The 14,827-nt window shown below is 42.7% G+C and overlaps 1 protein-coding gene across 7 annotated transcripts in view; it reads left to right on the forward strand.

The window, feature by feature from the left end:
• Window positions 1-14,827, forward strand: part of dmxl2 (Dmx-like 2) — a 46,426-nt gene that overhangs the window by 9,571 nt on the left and 22,028 nt on the right. For all 7 annotated transcript variants that reach the window (XM_080302401.1, XM_080302414.1, XM_026163628.2 and 4 more), the window contains exons 5-20: window positions 118-262; window positions 6,843-6,909; window positions 7,010-7,182; window positions 7,554-7,734; window positions 7,857-8,037; window positions 8,155-8,373; window positions 8,474-8,745; window positions 9,492-9,755; window positions 9,958-10,187; window positions 10,285-10,487; window positions 11,001-11,122; window positions 12,894-12,983; window positions 13,117-13,225; window positions 13,324-13,443; window positions 13,562-13,789; window positions 14,254-14,540. In XM_080302401.1, coding sequence (XP_080158527.1) covers window positions 118-262; window positions 6,843-6,909; window positions 7,010-7,182; window positions 7,554-7,734; window positions 7,857-8,037; window positions 8,155-8,373; window positions 8,474-8,745; window positions 9,492-9,755; window positions 9,958-10,187; window positions 10,285-10,487; window positions 11,001-11,122; window positions 12,894-12,983; window positions 13,117-13,225; window positions 13,324-13,443; window positions 13,562-13,789; window positions 14,254-14,540 — 2,891 coding nt within the window. The remainder of the gene's footprint in view (window positions 1-117; window positions 263-6,842; window positions 6,910-7,009; window positions 7,183-7,553; window positions 7,735-7,856; window positions 8,038-8,154; window positions 8,374-8,473; window positions 8,746-9,491; window positions 9,756-9,957; window positions 10,188-10,284; window positions 10,488-11,000; window positions 11,123-12,893; window positions 12,984-13,116; window positions 13,226-13,323; window positions 13,444-13,561; window positions 13,790-14,253; window positions 14,541-14,827) is intronic.

Below are 14,827 nucleotides of genomic sequence, written 5' to 3' on the forward strand. Positions count from 1 at the left end.
GATTTGGCTGAAACAGCATGTGCATTATGTAAGAGTCACAGTTTGTATGTGGCTCTGCGTAGTGTAGTAGTCAACGTGGGACATGAGGTGTGTAACACAGTGCTTTTGTGTCCTCAGGGAACCGTATCCTAGCAGCAACCGAGCGACTCCAGCTGTGGGCACCTCCACTGACGGATGCCCTGATTGAGGAGGAGGATGGGCAGATGATTGACGACAAGCCCCACCCTGTCCTCAGTGACTGGAACTGTGTCTGGCAGTGCAAGTGCGTTTTGGCTTACATTCTATATACTGTTTTATTAAAAAACAAAACTCGCTGCGTCAGGGTGATGCGCCTTACAAAGCTACCGTTTTAGGATAAATACCTTGACATTTAACTAACCAGTAAATTAAGTGTTGAACAGACCAGATACTTTTCCCCCACCTCCTCTTATCTCTTTTTGTGGAATTGAAGATGTTTTCTTCAGCCAAGTTTGTCTAATTTTAAGTGGAATCTAGAAATTATTTAAAATCCGTTTTGAGAAAGTTGAGGTGGATTTTTAGACCTCTGCACTGAAAAGGTATTATATTTTTGGGTTCTGTGTCTGTCTACCTGCCCCATCCTTTTAAACATGATAACACTCAAATGCAGAAAGGGATTTTCTTCAAATTTGGCACCAATCTAAACAGGAAGGAACTGAATAGATTTTGTTTGTCAAAGGTCACAAAAAAAAGCCTTTCTGGTCGTAACTGAATTAAATCATCATCGATGATAACATTAAACAGAAATAAAATTTAAAATATATATATATATATATATATATATATATATATATATATAACACACACACACAAATGTTCACAGACCATCATGTTCTTCAAAAACACTTTACAACACACAGTGTAATATGATGAGCATGCCCAGACATGGATGTCGGCTGCAACAAGGCAGTTATTCTAGTTTGTGTACCTTTGAGGCAACAGCTGAATATTTTGCATACATTATTTTTTCACTATTACTTTGGAAGTAAACGTTTTTTGGTCATTTTCTCTTATGCAGTGAAGAGTTAATCACTTCATTGTGCAGAATACATTCTGTAATCTTCCCTTTCCCTCATAAAACCTACAGTCAGTTACTGATTATCAAACACATCTGGCCTTACACGAAGACTAGTCTTCTGAGTCAGCAGGCAGTGCCGCTCTCACGCCTTAAGCTGTGTGAGTAGACACAGACATATGAAACCACATCTGTTACTGTCATATGATGACTAACAGAAAACTACGAAATGGTTGCGACCAACAGTACCTTGTGCACAAAGAAACAGACTGTTTCCATGGAGAAGTGGATGTTAAGGGTTTTGCTGACGCTTGACCACTAACCATGTGAGGTTAACTTTTTGCTGCGTTGAACGTGTGAAAATTATGGTGACAGTGTAGGAGCAGGTGAATAAAACCCCACTCACACAGGAATAGAGATCGATCCTTGACCATCTGGCAAACACCTGTGCAAAGGCAAGGCAAGGCAAGTTTATTTGTATAGCACAATTCAACAACAAGGTGATTCAAAGTGCTTTACAGAGACATTAGAAACAAGAACAAATAAAAAGCATGATTTAAAATTGAATAAAACAAGCAAATAAACTAACTAACTAGTTAACAAACAAACAAACAACAGTATATAAAATCAAAACAGATAAAATCAGAACAGTAGATAAAATCAGTAGTTAAATGTAAGTTTTGAAATTTAAGCTTAAAGTGTGGATTTGGTGCTTTATTCAAATGCAGCTGAGAACAGGTGAGTCTTCAACCTGGATTTAAATAAACTGAGTGTTTCAGCTGATCTGAGGCTTTCTGGGAGTTTGTTCCAGATATAAGGAGCATAAAAGCTGAATGCAGCTTCTCCGTGTCTGGTTCTGACTCTGGGAACTGATAAAAGACCGGATCCAGATGACCTGAGGGATCTGGATGGTTCATACTGGGTCAGGAGGTCATTGATGTATTTTGGTCCTAAACCATTCAGAGCTTTATAGGCCAGCATCAGAACTTTAAAGTCTATCCTCTGACGGACAGGCAGCCAGTGTAAGGACCTCAGAGCTGGACTGATGTGGTCCACTTTTTTGGTCTTAGTGAGGACTCGAGCAGCAGAGTTCTGAATGAGCTGTAGTTGTCTGACTGATTTTTTTTAGGTAGACCTGTAAAGATGCTGTTACAGTAATCAAGCCTACTAAAGATGAATGCATGGACTAGTTTTTCCAGGTCCTGTTGAGACATCAGATCTTTTATCCTTGATATATTCTTGAGGTGATAGTAAGCTGACTTTGTTATTGTCTTAATGTGTTTTTCTAAGTTTAGGTCTGCATCCATCACTACACCCAAATTTCTCGCCTGGTTTGTGGTTTTTAGATGTATAGATTGAAGTTCTCTGGTGACCTGTAATCGTTTTTCTTTGGCGCCAAAGACTATTACCTCAGTTTTGTTTTTGTTTAGCTGGAGAAAATTGTGGCACAACCAGTCATTGATTTCCTCAATGCATTTACCAAGAGCCTGTACAGGGCCTCGGTCTCCTGGTGACATTGTGATATATATTTGTGTGTCATCTGCATAGCTGTGATAGTTTATTTTGTTGTTGTTTATAATCTGTGCCAGTGGGAGCATGTAGATGTTAAACAGAAGGGGTCCCAAGATGGAACCTTGGGGAACTCCACATGTGATACTTGTCTGCTCAGATGTGAAGTTACCTATTGATACAAAGTATTTCCTGTTTTCTACGTATGTTTTGAACCAGTTTAGTACAGTTCCTGAAAGACCTGTCCAGTTCTCCAGTCGTTTGAGTAATATGTTGTGGTCAACTGTATCAAATGCTGCACTGAGATCCAGTAAAACTAGGACTGACATTTTTCCACTGTCTGTATTTAGACATATGTCATTAAACACTTTGGTCAGAGCGGTTTCAGTGCTGTGGTTCTGTCTAAAACCTGACTGGAAGGCATCGTAGCAATTATTCTGTTTTAAGAAGTAACTGAGCTGTTGAGAAACTGCTTTTTCAATGATCTTACTTAAAAACGGGAGATTTGAGATCGGCCTGTAGTTGTTCATTTGTGTCTTGTCAAGATTGTCCTTTTTCAGTATAGGTTTGATTACAGCAGTTTTTAGTGATTCTGGAAACACACCTGATAATAAAGAAAAGTTGACGATCTGTAACAGGTCTGACTCTAAAGTCTTTGAGACCTTTTTGAAAAAACTTGTTGGCAGGACATCTAAACAGCAGGAGGAGGAGTTCAGTTGACCTAAGATGTCCTCCAGGTCTTTGCTGTTAATAGGTTGAAACTGTTTCATGGTGTTTAAACAGTTTTTTGGTGGACACAGTACATATCCTGGATCTGCTGTTGATGTACCAATTGCTTGTCTAATTTTTTGGATTTTTTCAGGGAAGAATTTGGCAAAGTCATTGCAGGCCATGGTCGAATGAAGTTCAGCTGCCACTGACACAGGAGGGTTTGTTAGCCTGTCAACTGTAGAAAATAAGACCCGAGCATTATGGCTGTTTTTAGTGATGATGTCAGAGAAGTAGGACCTCCTTGCATTCCTCAGTTGTAAATTATAATTGTGAAGTTTCTCTTTATAAATGTCATAATGAACCTGGAGGTTTGTTTTTCTCCATCTGCGCTCAGCTTTCCTACACTCTCTTTTCATTTTTCACCAGTGTGGAGTTTCTCCATGGAGACTTTTTCCTTCCAGAGATAACCTTCACCTTAATGGGAGCAATAGTGTCCATTACATTTAACATGTTAGCATTGAAGCTATTGACGAGCTCATTGACTGACCCTCTGGGCAGGTCAGGTGTTAATGGGAAGACCTGGTTAAAAATTGCACTACTGTGTTCAGTTATACACCGTTTTGTGATCACTGTTGTTGATATATTTGTGTGGGCTGAGATTTTACTTTCAAAGAAAACACAGTAATGATCAGACAGGCCCACATCAGACACAGTAACCTTTGAAATGCTCAGGCCTTTGGAGATCAGTAGGTCAAGAGTGTGTCCTCTATTATGTGTGGCCTCTGTTACATGCTGAGTCAGCCCAAAGTTGCCCAGAGTGTTACTCAGGTCTTTAGTCCCTTTGTCCTGAGGGTTGTCCACATGAATGTTAAAATCCCCAGCAATAATTACACAGTCAAAATCAACACAGATCACAGACAGCAGTTCACTGAGGTCATTAAAAAAGTCTGTGCAGTATTTGGGAGGCCTGTAAACATTAAGAAACACAACTTTGGATGGGGCCTTCAGCTGTAAAGCCACATATTCAAAAGACTGAAAACTTCCAGGAGATAGCTGCTTACATTGAAATGATTCATTAAATAAGACAGCAACCCCTCCTCCTCTCCTGCTCGCCCTGACCTCACTGATAAAACTGTAGTTAGGAGGGGTCGTCTCGATGAGAACAGCTCCACTATTACTTTGGTCCAACCAAGTTTCAGTTAAAAACATAAAATCAAGGCTGTGCTCAGTGATTAAATCATTAATTAAAAATGTTTTCCCAGCTAGAGATCTAATGTTTAATAAAGCCAACTTAAGTGTTTTAGAGGTATTACTTGTCCCCTCGTGTTTGGGAGCAGTCTGTGGCACACAAGGTATGTTTACTATGTTTAAAGATCTTTTAGAGTGCAGCTCTCTGTGTTTTGACCAGGCCACATGTCTCCTGTCACCTAAAAGTACAGAAATTTTAAAACCTTCTAGTAAACAGGGTCCCAGCTTCTCCTGGGAAAAGTCATCACTGCCATAATCCTCACAGCCCGGACCCTTCACACATCACACATCAGACTGCGGAGACAGGGCATGAAGAGGAACTAAGGGGGGCGAGGCTGGGCAATGTGACTTCGATTGCTCTGTTGAGGGTGGGGCTCGATGGCGAACCTTTGGCCGCTCTGGTGGGGGGTTTATGGGGGACAAAAAGGGATTGGGACGGGGGGTAGATCTGAGCCCAGCATTGACCCGCTCCATCATCTCCTCAGTGAATTTCAGGTGTGGGGAGGAGGGAGAAAGGGAGGGGGAGGAGGGTGATGGCCTGTCAGGGGTTTGGGGGACTGGGGAAGGTCGTGGTCCCTTGTCCTGGTCGTTGGTGTTGTTGAGAGAGTTGGAGGCAAATAGGGACCCCTCTTCTTGCCTTAGATGTCTCTCCTTTCTGAGGCTCTTCCTCAGATGCCATGGATGTCTCTCCTTTCTGAGGCTCTTCCCGGGTGGGGGCAAATGGAGCTCCTCCTCAAGGTTTCTGCTGGGCTTTGTCTGTTCTTGGAGTACTGTTTGTTCCTCTTTATGAGATAACTCCTCGTTTATCTCAGCCTTGGCACCAAGCACGGATGGATGACGTATGGAATAAAACAAGTTGGAGGTGAACAGTTTCACCCCTGACTTGTTAAAATTAAATCCATTTGCTTTGAACAGATGCCTGCGTTCCCAAAAAATATTAAAGTTGTCGATAAAGTGCACTGAGTGGTCAGCACATGCTGATATAAGCCATTTATTCAGTGTAAACAACCTGCTGAATCTCTCGTCTCCTCCTCTGACCGGCGGTACAGGTCCACTGATGAATACAGCTGCATTCAGAGAGTTTACAGTATTTAATAATCCAGTAAAGTCCCGTTTCAGAACCTCCGACTGTTGTTTGGACACATCGTTTGACCCTGTATGCAGAACAATGTTTGTCACAGTTGGATATTCATCTGCAATTTGAAGAATTCTCTCCTTCAGGTTGTTGACCATATCGTTAGGAAAGCAGAGGACTTTAGTGTTCTTACCGCACATCCTTTGTACATCCTTTACGGCAGAGTCACCCACAATCAGAGTTTCAGGCCTAGCCTTTAGCTTTCCCTGTGGCCTTTCACTTTTCAACAGATTTTCAGACCTTATTTCGCTGCTTTTAGATGGATGGTTGTCCGATATAGATCCAGGGTCCTTTGATAGTGGAGCAAATCTGTTCTGCAGTTTCACATTCAGTTGTTTTGGAGGTTTGTTGTTAACCTTCCTATTCACGGTTGTCCAGTCCTGTTTCCTCCCGTATACAGGGGTAGAAGAGCTTCTCTGTCTCGTAGGAAGTGAAGGCCAGTCGGTTTCAGAGATTTCAGCTCGCTGTGCCCTGCCTGTGATACGTCCTCCCCCTTCCAGGAGACATGATTTATGTCTTTGTTTTGCACCAAGACAGTCTAAGGGGGGATTATCACTTGAGGATTTATAATAATGGGGGGGAAACGAGTATTTCCCAGAAGGTTGGAAGTGGTTGCTGGGGAAAATAATGGCTGAAGCTCTCAGTTACAGTTGCAGTCCTATAGACCAGCGGTCCCCCAACCCCCGGGCCGCGGACCGGTACCGGTCTGTGAGTCGTTTGGTACCGGGCCGCGAGAGTTGAGGCTCAGGTTTTCAGGGTTTTTATCGGTTTTCAGCGTTATTTTGTTATCGTTTTCATCGTTAACTCTGTTTTCCTGGGTCTTTTCACGTGTGTTATGAATAAATATTTTTTTCGGTACTGGTATTAGTTTTATTTTGTTGTATTTATCCACAACACCTTAAAGGCAAGTCCGTGAAAATATTTTCGGGCATAAACTGGCCCGTGGCGCAAAAAAGGTTGGGGACCGCTGCTATAGACTGCTCAGTGACGTTTTGCTATAGCACTTTCTTTGTGACGGATTTCACTCAACGAGAGCTTTCAATCTGATGGAGCTTCCATTTCCTGCCAGTTGAGAATCTTATTGCCTAACAACCATTGATTGCATTATGTCCAACGTGGTGAACAGCTCTTGAGGAATGTGTTTGGCATCACATGAGAAACCTTAATAGCTGATATTGTTTTTGTTTCTTTTTCCTTTTCTTTTAGGACCGCTGCGTCTGTCCACGCAGCCAAGTGGTCTCCTGATGGAGAGTATTTTGCCACAATTGGAAAGGTTGAAGATTCATGTTAACATTTTTTTATAAATGGCAAATTGTTGAAACATTTTTTTGTACCTCAGTTTGCCTATATAATGATTTTCTGCACATGTACAGGATGACTGTTTACTCAAGGTTTGGTATCCCACTACTGGCTGGAGATCCGCAGTGGTGGTCCAGGACCCGTCTGATAAAAAGCCTCTTCCTGTTCACTTCTCCTTTGTTTACTTGGCTCATCCTCGCTCGGTCACTGGTGTGTCCTGGAGGAAGACCAGCAAGTACATGCCCAAGTAAGAAAGCACACATGATCACACACATAATATGCTGTAAACGTGTTTATTTGTCCACTTTTGTTGTGCGTGCTTGTTGTCTTTTAAAGCCAGACATAATGTTTTGGCTATAAAATGAGGTTTTGCCTCCTTTGAGTGATGCGTTACTAGGCCAGAACGATATTCAGCGCACTTGGTTAAAAACGTGGTTCAATAACTGGGCATCCAGCAATAATTTTATTTTAGTCATGGGGTATGCATACTTAACTCTTGTTCTAAGAAATTGTTGTTGTGTCCCTAAAATGTGTTTTGACTGAACATTTTTAATAAAGGCAAAATGAATCAAAAAAAGAACTACTGAAGGACGATTACATTCTTGTGTTATTTTCTAGGGGTTCAGTGTGCAATGTGTTGCTGACATCTTGTGAGGATGGAGTGTGTAGATTATGGTCGGAGACCCTGTTACCTGAAGACAGTCTGCTTGGTGGACAGATCACTGAGAACACACAGTCCTTCAGCTCTAGCCTGCCAGGCCTGGCAGGCAATAAGGACAAGATCCAACATGCTTTGGAGGTACACTTAGTTCAATCTCAGCAGAAATAATTCATAAATGACCAAAAAATGGAATATTTCTCAGAAAGGAATAACACAGACCTGTTCTCTTGCCTTTATTCCTGTGCTCCCTCTCTAATTAGTCAATCCACCACCTAAAACATCTGCGCCGTGGCCGGCGACGGTCCTCTGCTTTAGTGGCACACAGTGAGCTGCTGCCCTCTCAGCTGGGCACACAGGATGCACACACTCACCGCCACATCACTCATCATGCCAATGCCCTGTGTCACTTCCATATCTCGGCCAGTATTAATCCCAACACAGGTAGTGTTTTTTGTTGGACTGGGTTTTAAAATGAATCAATGTGCACATTGAATGGAGCTGTAAACTTAATCTAAGCTTGTGTAATATTTGTGCTCCTGCCATGTTTCTGTCTGTCAGATATCCCATCAGTGCTAGCTGACTCTGCAGTGTTTAACCCAGACGATGGCACAGGTGGCGGAGGCTTTGTGGTTCACTGGCTCAATAATAAGGATCTTAGCTTCACTTCATCCATGGACCTTTTTATGCTGCAACTCCGTAAATTCTCTGAACAACAGCTGGACCAAACTACTGAGGACCCCTTGGATCCTGAAGGATCCCCTATGAAGTTTGACTTTGGTATGACCAGGCTAACAATATATAAGGCTGCTTAAAACCTACCATGTTAAAGGGCACGTGTAAGACTAAATAATTTTTTGTTTTTGTTTGTTTTTTCCAGACCTGGATGAGATGTCTGACAAAGCATCCTCAGAGCAAGGAGAAGAGGGTGAGTCAGGGGAGCAGGGAAGCACCAAGGCATCCTCCCCAGGATCCAGCTCTAGCATGCCTCTGCCTTCCATGCTGCTAGAGAGGAAGATGGAGACTCTGATCACAGAGTGGAACAAGAGCCCAGACATGCTGTTTACCATCCATCCATTGGATGGATCTTTCCTGGTTTGGCATGTAAAATACTTGGACGAATTCAACCAGGGCATCTTCAGACAGGTTCAGGTGTGCGCAAAAATTCAGAATATGAAAAACATTTTTCAAGCAAATCATAATCTCTTTTCCTAAATTGTAACTTTTCTGTTTTAAATTGAATTCAGTCGTTTACTTGCTCGTACACACCTTGCTCACAGCACAAACTGTGTGACTGTTTTTTCTCAAATATAAATTGACTCAGCATTCCTCCAGCTGTATTTGACATTCAGAATATATTTTTTTCATTTTCTCCAATAGAGAATTATGGAGAGTACTCTGCGCTTTATCAAGTTACCCACAGAATTAATGTTAATTAGCAAAAGCTGTTATAACTTACTGAAGGAAGTCTTTGTCATTTTAATAAAGTTAGAGCCCAAGTAATTTTTCACCTAATTTTCACTTTGATATGCAGCGAGAAGCTTGCACTGTAGCATCCGGCTGTCCTAGAAAGAGCAGCACTTCAGCACTCCTCTAAGGAGGACCAAACAGGATATTAAATTTAAAAGGACTGAATTTTGGGCTTCAGCTGCACAGATGTTTACATTTGTTCGAAAATATCCCTTTTGCATTGACTGCAAAAATACAGTAGAGTATGAAAAGACTTTAATGCTCTAATATTAAAACATATCTACACAATACAAGTTAAATACGTGTTTGAGTTGGTTTAGCACAGATGAGTAATCCAAAAGGAATATCATTAGGAAGCTGAATTATTATGTTGATTTAAGGGTTAAGACACTAAGAAAATATTCGCAACTGTTTTTATTTTCCTCCAGGTGTCCTTCTCCTCCCGTATTCCGGTGGCGTTTCCCACAGGAGATGCCAACTCACTGAGTAAAAACATCCTCATGTATGCCTGCACTTTGACTGAGGGTGTAAGCGCTGGAGTAGGCAAGCAGGGAAGGATAGTCCAACATGTGTCCCACTCTGCTTCAGCCTCAGCTGGCCTTAGTTCTGCTGCTGTGACCTCCCCTCCCAACCCTCACATTAGTCCAGCTGTCATGATGGTCTCCAAGCATGTTGATGGATCTCTTAACCAGGTACGAGGTTGAGGTTAACCTCGCTCTTCTTTCTGAGGGCTTTGCTCACATGTTTTGATAAATTGCCACTTTAGCCCAAGATGTTTCCACAGGCTTGACGCAATTCTCAGACAATCTATCATTTTGCAGTTCACACTATAATTTGATGTTTTTTTGCATATTCTGTTTCCCTCACAAAAAGCTTTGATTCCTCTGTCTGCAGTGGGCTGTGACATTTGCAGAGCGTTCTGACTTCTCCAATGTACTGACAGTATCTCATAAGTTTCGGTACTGCGGCCATCGTTTCCATCTGAATGACCAAGCTTGTCACACAGTGCTGCCGCTGCTGCTGACCTCCTCTCACCACAATGCCCTGCTCACCCCTCCCTCAGCCCCTGGAAGTTTGGAAGGAGAGCAGCCTCCTACCTTTCCCCTACCAAAGGGTCTTCCCAGGTATAGCATGAAGTAGAGGTAGAGAACTGAAGCCGTCAATAATGGGTTTAGTTTGCTGGTGATAGGCTAGTAATTGTAACTGTTATCCATTATTAAGGAAGCAGCTTCGTAATGCAGCCACAAGGACCTTCCATGACCCCAACGCCATCTACAGTGAGCTGATTTTGTGGCGAGTGGACCACATTGGACCCCTGTCCTGCACTGGAGGCGTCTCAGAATTGGCCCGTATCAACTCTCTGCACACCTCTGCCTTCAGCAATGTTGCTTGGCTACCCACGCTAGTACCCAGCACTGTACTTGGTAAATATACCGTACATTTTTATATAAAGCTGATTTTTGAGTTGTTGTTGTTGGTGGTGGTGGTGGTGGTGGTGGTGGTGGTGGTGGTGGTAGTAGTAGTAGCTTAATAACAAGAATTTTGATTAAGAGGGACATTTTCACTCTTGCTGAGACTCTTGCTGCACTTAGTTATTTTTTTTGTCCAGGTGGCAGGAGGATATTCTCTCGGAATTTCTCAGGAAATACTGAACAACTGTCACAGCTACTCAGTTCCAGCAGTAGCAAACGAATCAGCAGTATGTTCCAGCTTTGCGGTCAAAATGCAGTGTTCTTCTGTCTTATTGATACTGATGCCATAAGTCTTGAAAGGAAAAAAAAATATACCCTTTCTAATTCAAACCCATTCTCAATCTAGTTTGTCCCGATTATTGCTCTTTGAAGAAGTTTTCTTGGATGGCTCCATTTATGAGTGTCCTTCAGAGTTATGTGCATTGCCCAATATTAAGCCTGCAATCTTTGTGTTGTGTCTAACAGGAACTTACTGTAACAGTGCCAGTGCCTGCTTCGTGGCATCAGATGGTAAAAACCTGCGTCTCTATCAAGCTGTTGTGGATGCCAGGAAACTACTGGATGAGCTGTCAGATCCTGAAACATCTGTGAGTATATATGCACTGTTTTGTTATTGCTCACTGCAATGTGATAGTTTTCGTTTAAGGTTTATGTGAATGTATCTGGGTTTTCAAAGGAGCTTGCAAAGAAAAGCGTCTGGACTTCTTTAAGTTGCTTGAAGACGTTTCACCTCTCATCCGAGAAGCTTCTTCAGTTCTAAGGTCAAATGGTGGAGAGTCCCAGATATAAACCTAGTGGGAGTGTCCCCCCACAGAGGGACAAAAGATCCCCTTATGATCCTCTAATCGCCTGAGCCAAGGTGTGAAAACGGCTGTGGGTCCCAATCAGCCAGAGTTTCGGGTGAGCTCATTGTGAAATCTGGCCCCACCCTATCATGCGATTTCCTGAGGTCAGATGGCCCAGGATGTGAGTGGGCGTTAAGGCGTCTGGGAAGGGATCTCAAAACTGGATTATAGATGGCAGACGGTGTCGTAAACCACCGCCTCTGTTCAAAGATGGTCGCTCACAGTGGACATAAATGGCTTCTTTCACTCCTCTTTCAAACCATCTGTCCTCTCTGTCCAAAATGTGAACCAGTTTTTCTCCAAGCATAACATCCTTGGATGCATTTCAGACCCAGCAACACGCTCAGACAAAAACTGGTTCACCCGAAAGACAAAACGCCAAAACACAGACTTAACAATGTGGTGTATGCTGTACAGTGCAGCGAGGAATGCCCAGACCTCTACATTGGAGAGACCAAACAGCCACTTCACAAGCGCATGGCACAACACAGAAGAGCCACCTCCACAGGACAAGACTCAGCAGTCCATCTGCATCTTAAGGATAAAGGTCACTCTTTTGAGGATGCCAATGTTCACATTTTGGACAGAGAGGACAGATGGTTTGAAAGAGGAGTGAAAGAAGCCATCTATGTCCACTGTGAGTGACCGTCTTTGAACAGAGGCGGTGGTTTACGACACCAACCGTCTGCCATCTATAATCCAGTTTTGAGTTCCCTTCCCAGACGCCTTAACGCCCAGTCACATCCTGGGCCATCTGACCTCAGGAATTCGCATGATAAGGTGGGGCCAGATTTCACAATGAGCTCACCCGAAACCCTGGCTGATTGGGACCCACAGCCAGTTTCACACCTTGGCTCATCAGGGGGTCCTTTTGTCCCTCTGTGGGGGATACTCCCACTAGGTTTATATCTGGGACTCTCCACCATTTGACCTTAGAACTGAAGAAGCTTCTCGGATGAGAGGTGAAACGTCTTCAAGTAACTTAAAGAAGTCCAGATGCTTTTCTTTGCAAGCTCCTTTGACTACGATGACCTGGATGACTGAGAACCTTCACAGACCTATCTGGGTTTTCATTACTCACACTGCGGAACTTTAGAATTTGTCATGAGGGACCAAGAACTGAGTTAAAATCAGGCTTATGTGTTGCTTTGTTGGCTTTGTTTGGCTTAAAGGTGTACACCAACCATAAAACAGCAGCTGTCAAATACACACATTATTCACAGATGTTAACTTTTGCTATAGGCCAGCTTTTAAATAACCTAACAACTATTACATCAGTCACACAGATCCTGAATTTATAGGACATGTGGCCATGTTGTTTTTGAAGCAAAATATGTGTTTTCCTCATGCCCTTATAACAATTTCCAGACTTCATTCCTCTGTACAATATAAAAAATATTATGCAACACTTTCTACCACTCCAATGGTTTTAAATGAAATGCAGTATGATGAAATACAAAGTGGATTATGTGTTTTTTGTGTTTTTATTTTTTCCTTGTATATCTCTTCTTAGAAACTCGTGGGCGAAGTGTTCAATATCGTCAGCCAGCAGTCCACAGCCAGACCCGGCTGTATCATAGAGTTGGATGCTATTACAAACCAGGTTAGCAGCTGCTCTGTATTTTTTCTCACCCACTTCAGATCAATGACAGACCAAAATTCTTGGCATGAACTACTGAAACCTCCTGATCAATAGATATAGTAAACTGTGTGATGCTATGTCCATGTGCCTCCAGTGTGGAGCCAGTACACAGCTGCTACATGTCTTCCAAGAGGACTTCATTCTAGGTTACAAGCCCCAGAAAGAACCAGAAGCAAACACACCAGCCTTTCCACCTGGGGGAGGTATAGCACTCTGTTAAACTCTGTGTCGGTCTGTTTATTCCTATTTTACAGCCCAGTTGTCATTAGATGACGATAATACTGCATTTTACTCTATCCAGATTACCAACCTCCTCCCTTCTCTGAGAAGTTTTTCCTGGTGGTGATCGAAAAGGATCTCAACAGGAACTCTGTTCTGCAGATGTGGCATCTACATCTTAAGTCTGTGCAGGCCTGTGTGGGTAAGTGTTTTGGTGCGTGAAGCAAAGCATTTATAGGTGAAAATGAAAAATAATGTGAAGTCTGCTTTTTTAAATTTAGATTAACTTGTCTCTTCTGATGTGTTGCCTCTGTGTGCAGATGAGCCAAGCCCAGATTACAGCTTCCAGAGCCAGCTGATGGTTCCCAATCAAGTTGTGAATGCTGACTCATCTCCAGAGACGTCTCCTGTCAGACCCTTGCCACGGTCAACTTCAACAGCTAACTTGCAATCTGCTAGCAAACTGATCCTCAGCTCGAAGCTGGTTTACAGCAAACGCCTTGACCTTCCTCATGGGGTGGAGGTTACTAGGGCGACCCCATCTGCAGGTTGGAATATAAACTTATGAGTATAACCATGCTGTTGTTGCTGATGTGTAAAAACTAGTGCTGTCAGCGTTAATCTCGTTAAAATGACGTTAACGCCATAACCGCATTAACGCGGTAAATCTCCGTTAGCGAGTTAGCGCGGGTCGCCCTATGCGTGGGGCTGCACAGCGCTAACGCATTAACGAGCTAACCTCGCTAACGCGTTGACGCCGTGCAGCTGACAGATTAACGCTGACAGCACTAGTAAAAACTCTTTCTTTTTTCTTTTTACACATAAATTAATGCATCATTTCAGCTGTCCTTACTTACTGTAATAATTCAATGCCTGTCGACACAGTATATTCAATAGGTTGTGTGTCTTTATCATTCAGTTTTGAGGAAATTAGTTTCCTGGTGGGTTTAAATGAAAGAATATGCTAAAGAAAAATCTTCCTAAATTTCATTTTGTCTCCTCTTTCTATCAGGACATCTGAGTTCCTCCTCTATTTACCCCGTGTGCCTGGCTCCATACTTGATTGTTACAACCTGCTCTGATTCCCGAGTGCGGTTCTGGCACTGTGCTGTGGAGGGTGATGATGGGAATGGTATGGATGGCGAGGACAACCGGGTGTACCGCTGGGAGCCCTGGGCTCTGATGAATGAAGAGGAGGACAACAACAGTGCTGTGTGTGTGTCAGGCCGGCCTGTAGCTGTGTCGTGTTCTTACATTGGCAGGCTGGCTGTGGCTTTCAAACAGCCACGACAAGGACAGGTAGGAAATTAGAATTTGGCTTTGTATTTGTATTGTGAATGTATTATACCACAAAAAAAACTAGCAGCATAGAAATTGTGTAAATTACCTTGAAGTGTAAGAAAAATGCAATAAAAATGTAAATTGGGCAAAGAAACATCATTTGGCTGGACCCTGGACTCTCCCATTAATGCATACTAATGCCCTGTGTCAGCATATTATTTTACTTTTATGTAAAGTGGAGAATGATCAAGTTTTGCATTTGGGCTGCATCTACAAATGATAAGCATTAGTGAGAAGGGATTAAA

Source organism: Astatotilapia calliptera, chromosome 1, assembly GCF_964374335.1.
Source record: "Astatotilapia calliptera chromosome 1, fAstCal68.1, whole genome shotgun sequence".
NCBI classification, from domain to species: Eukaryota; Metazoa; Chordata; class Actinopteri; order Cichliformes; family Cichlidae; genus Astatotilapia; species Astatotilapia calliptera.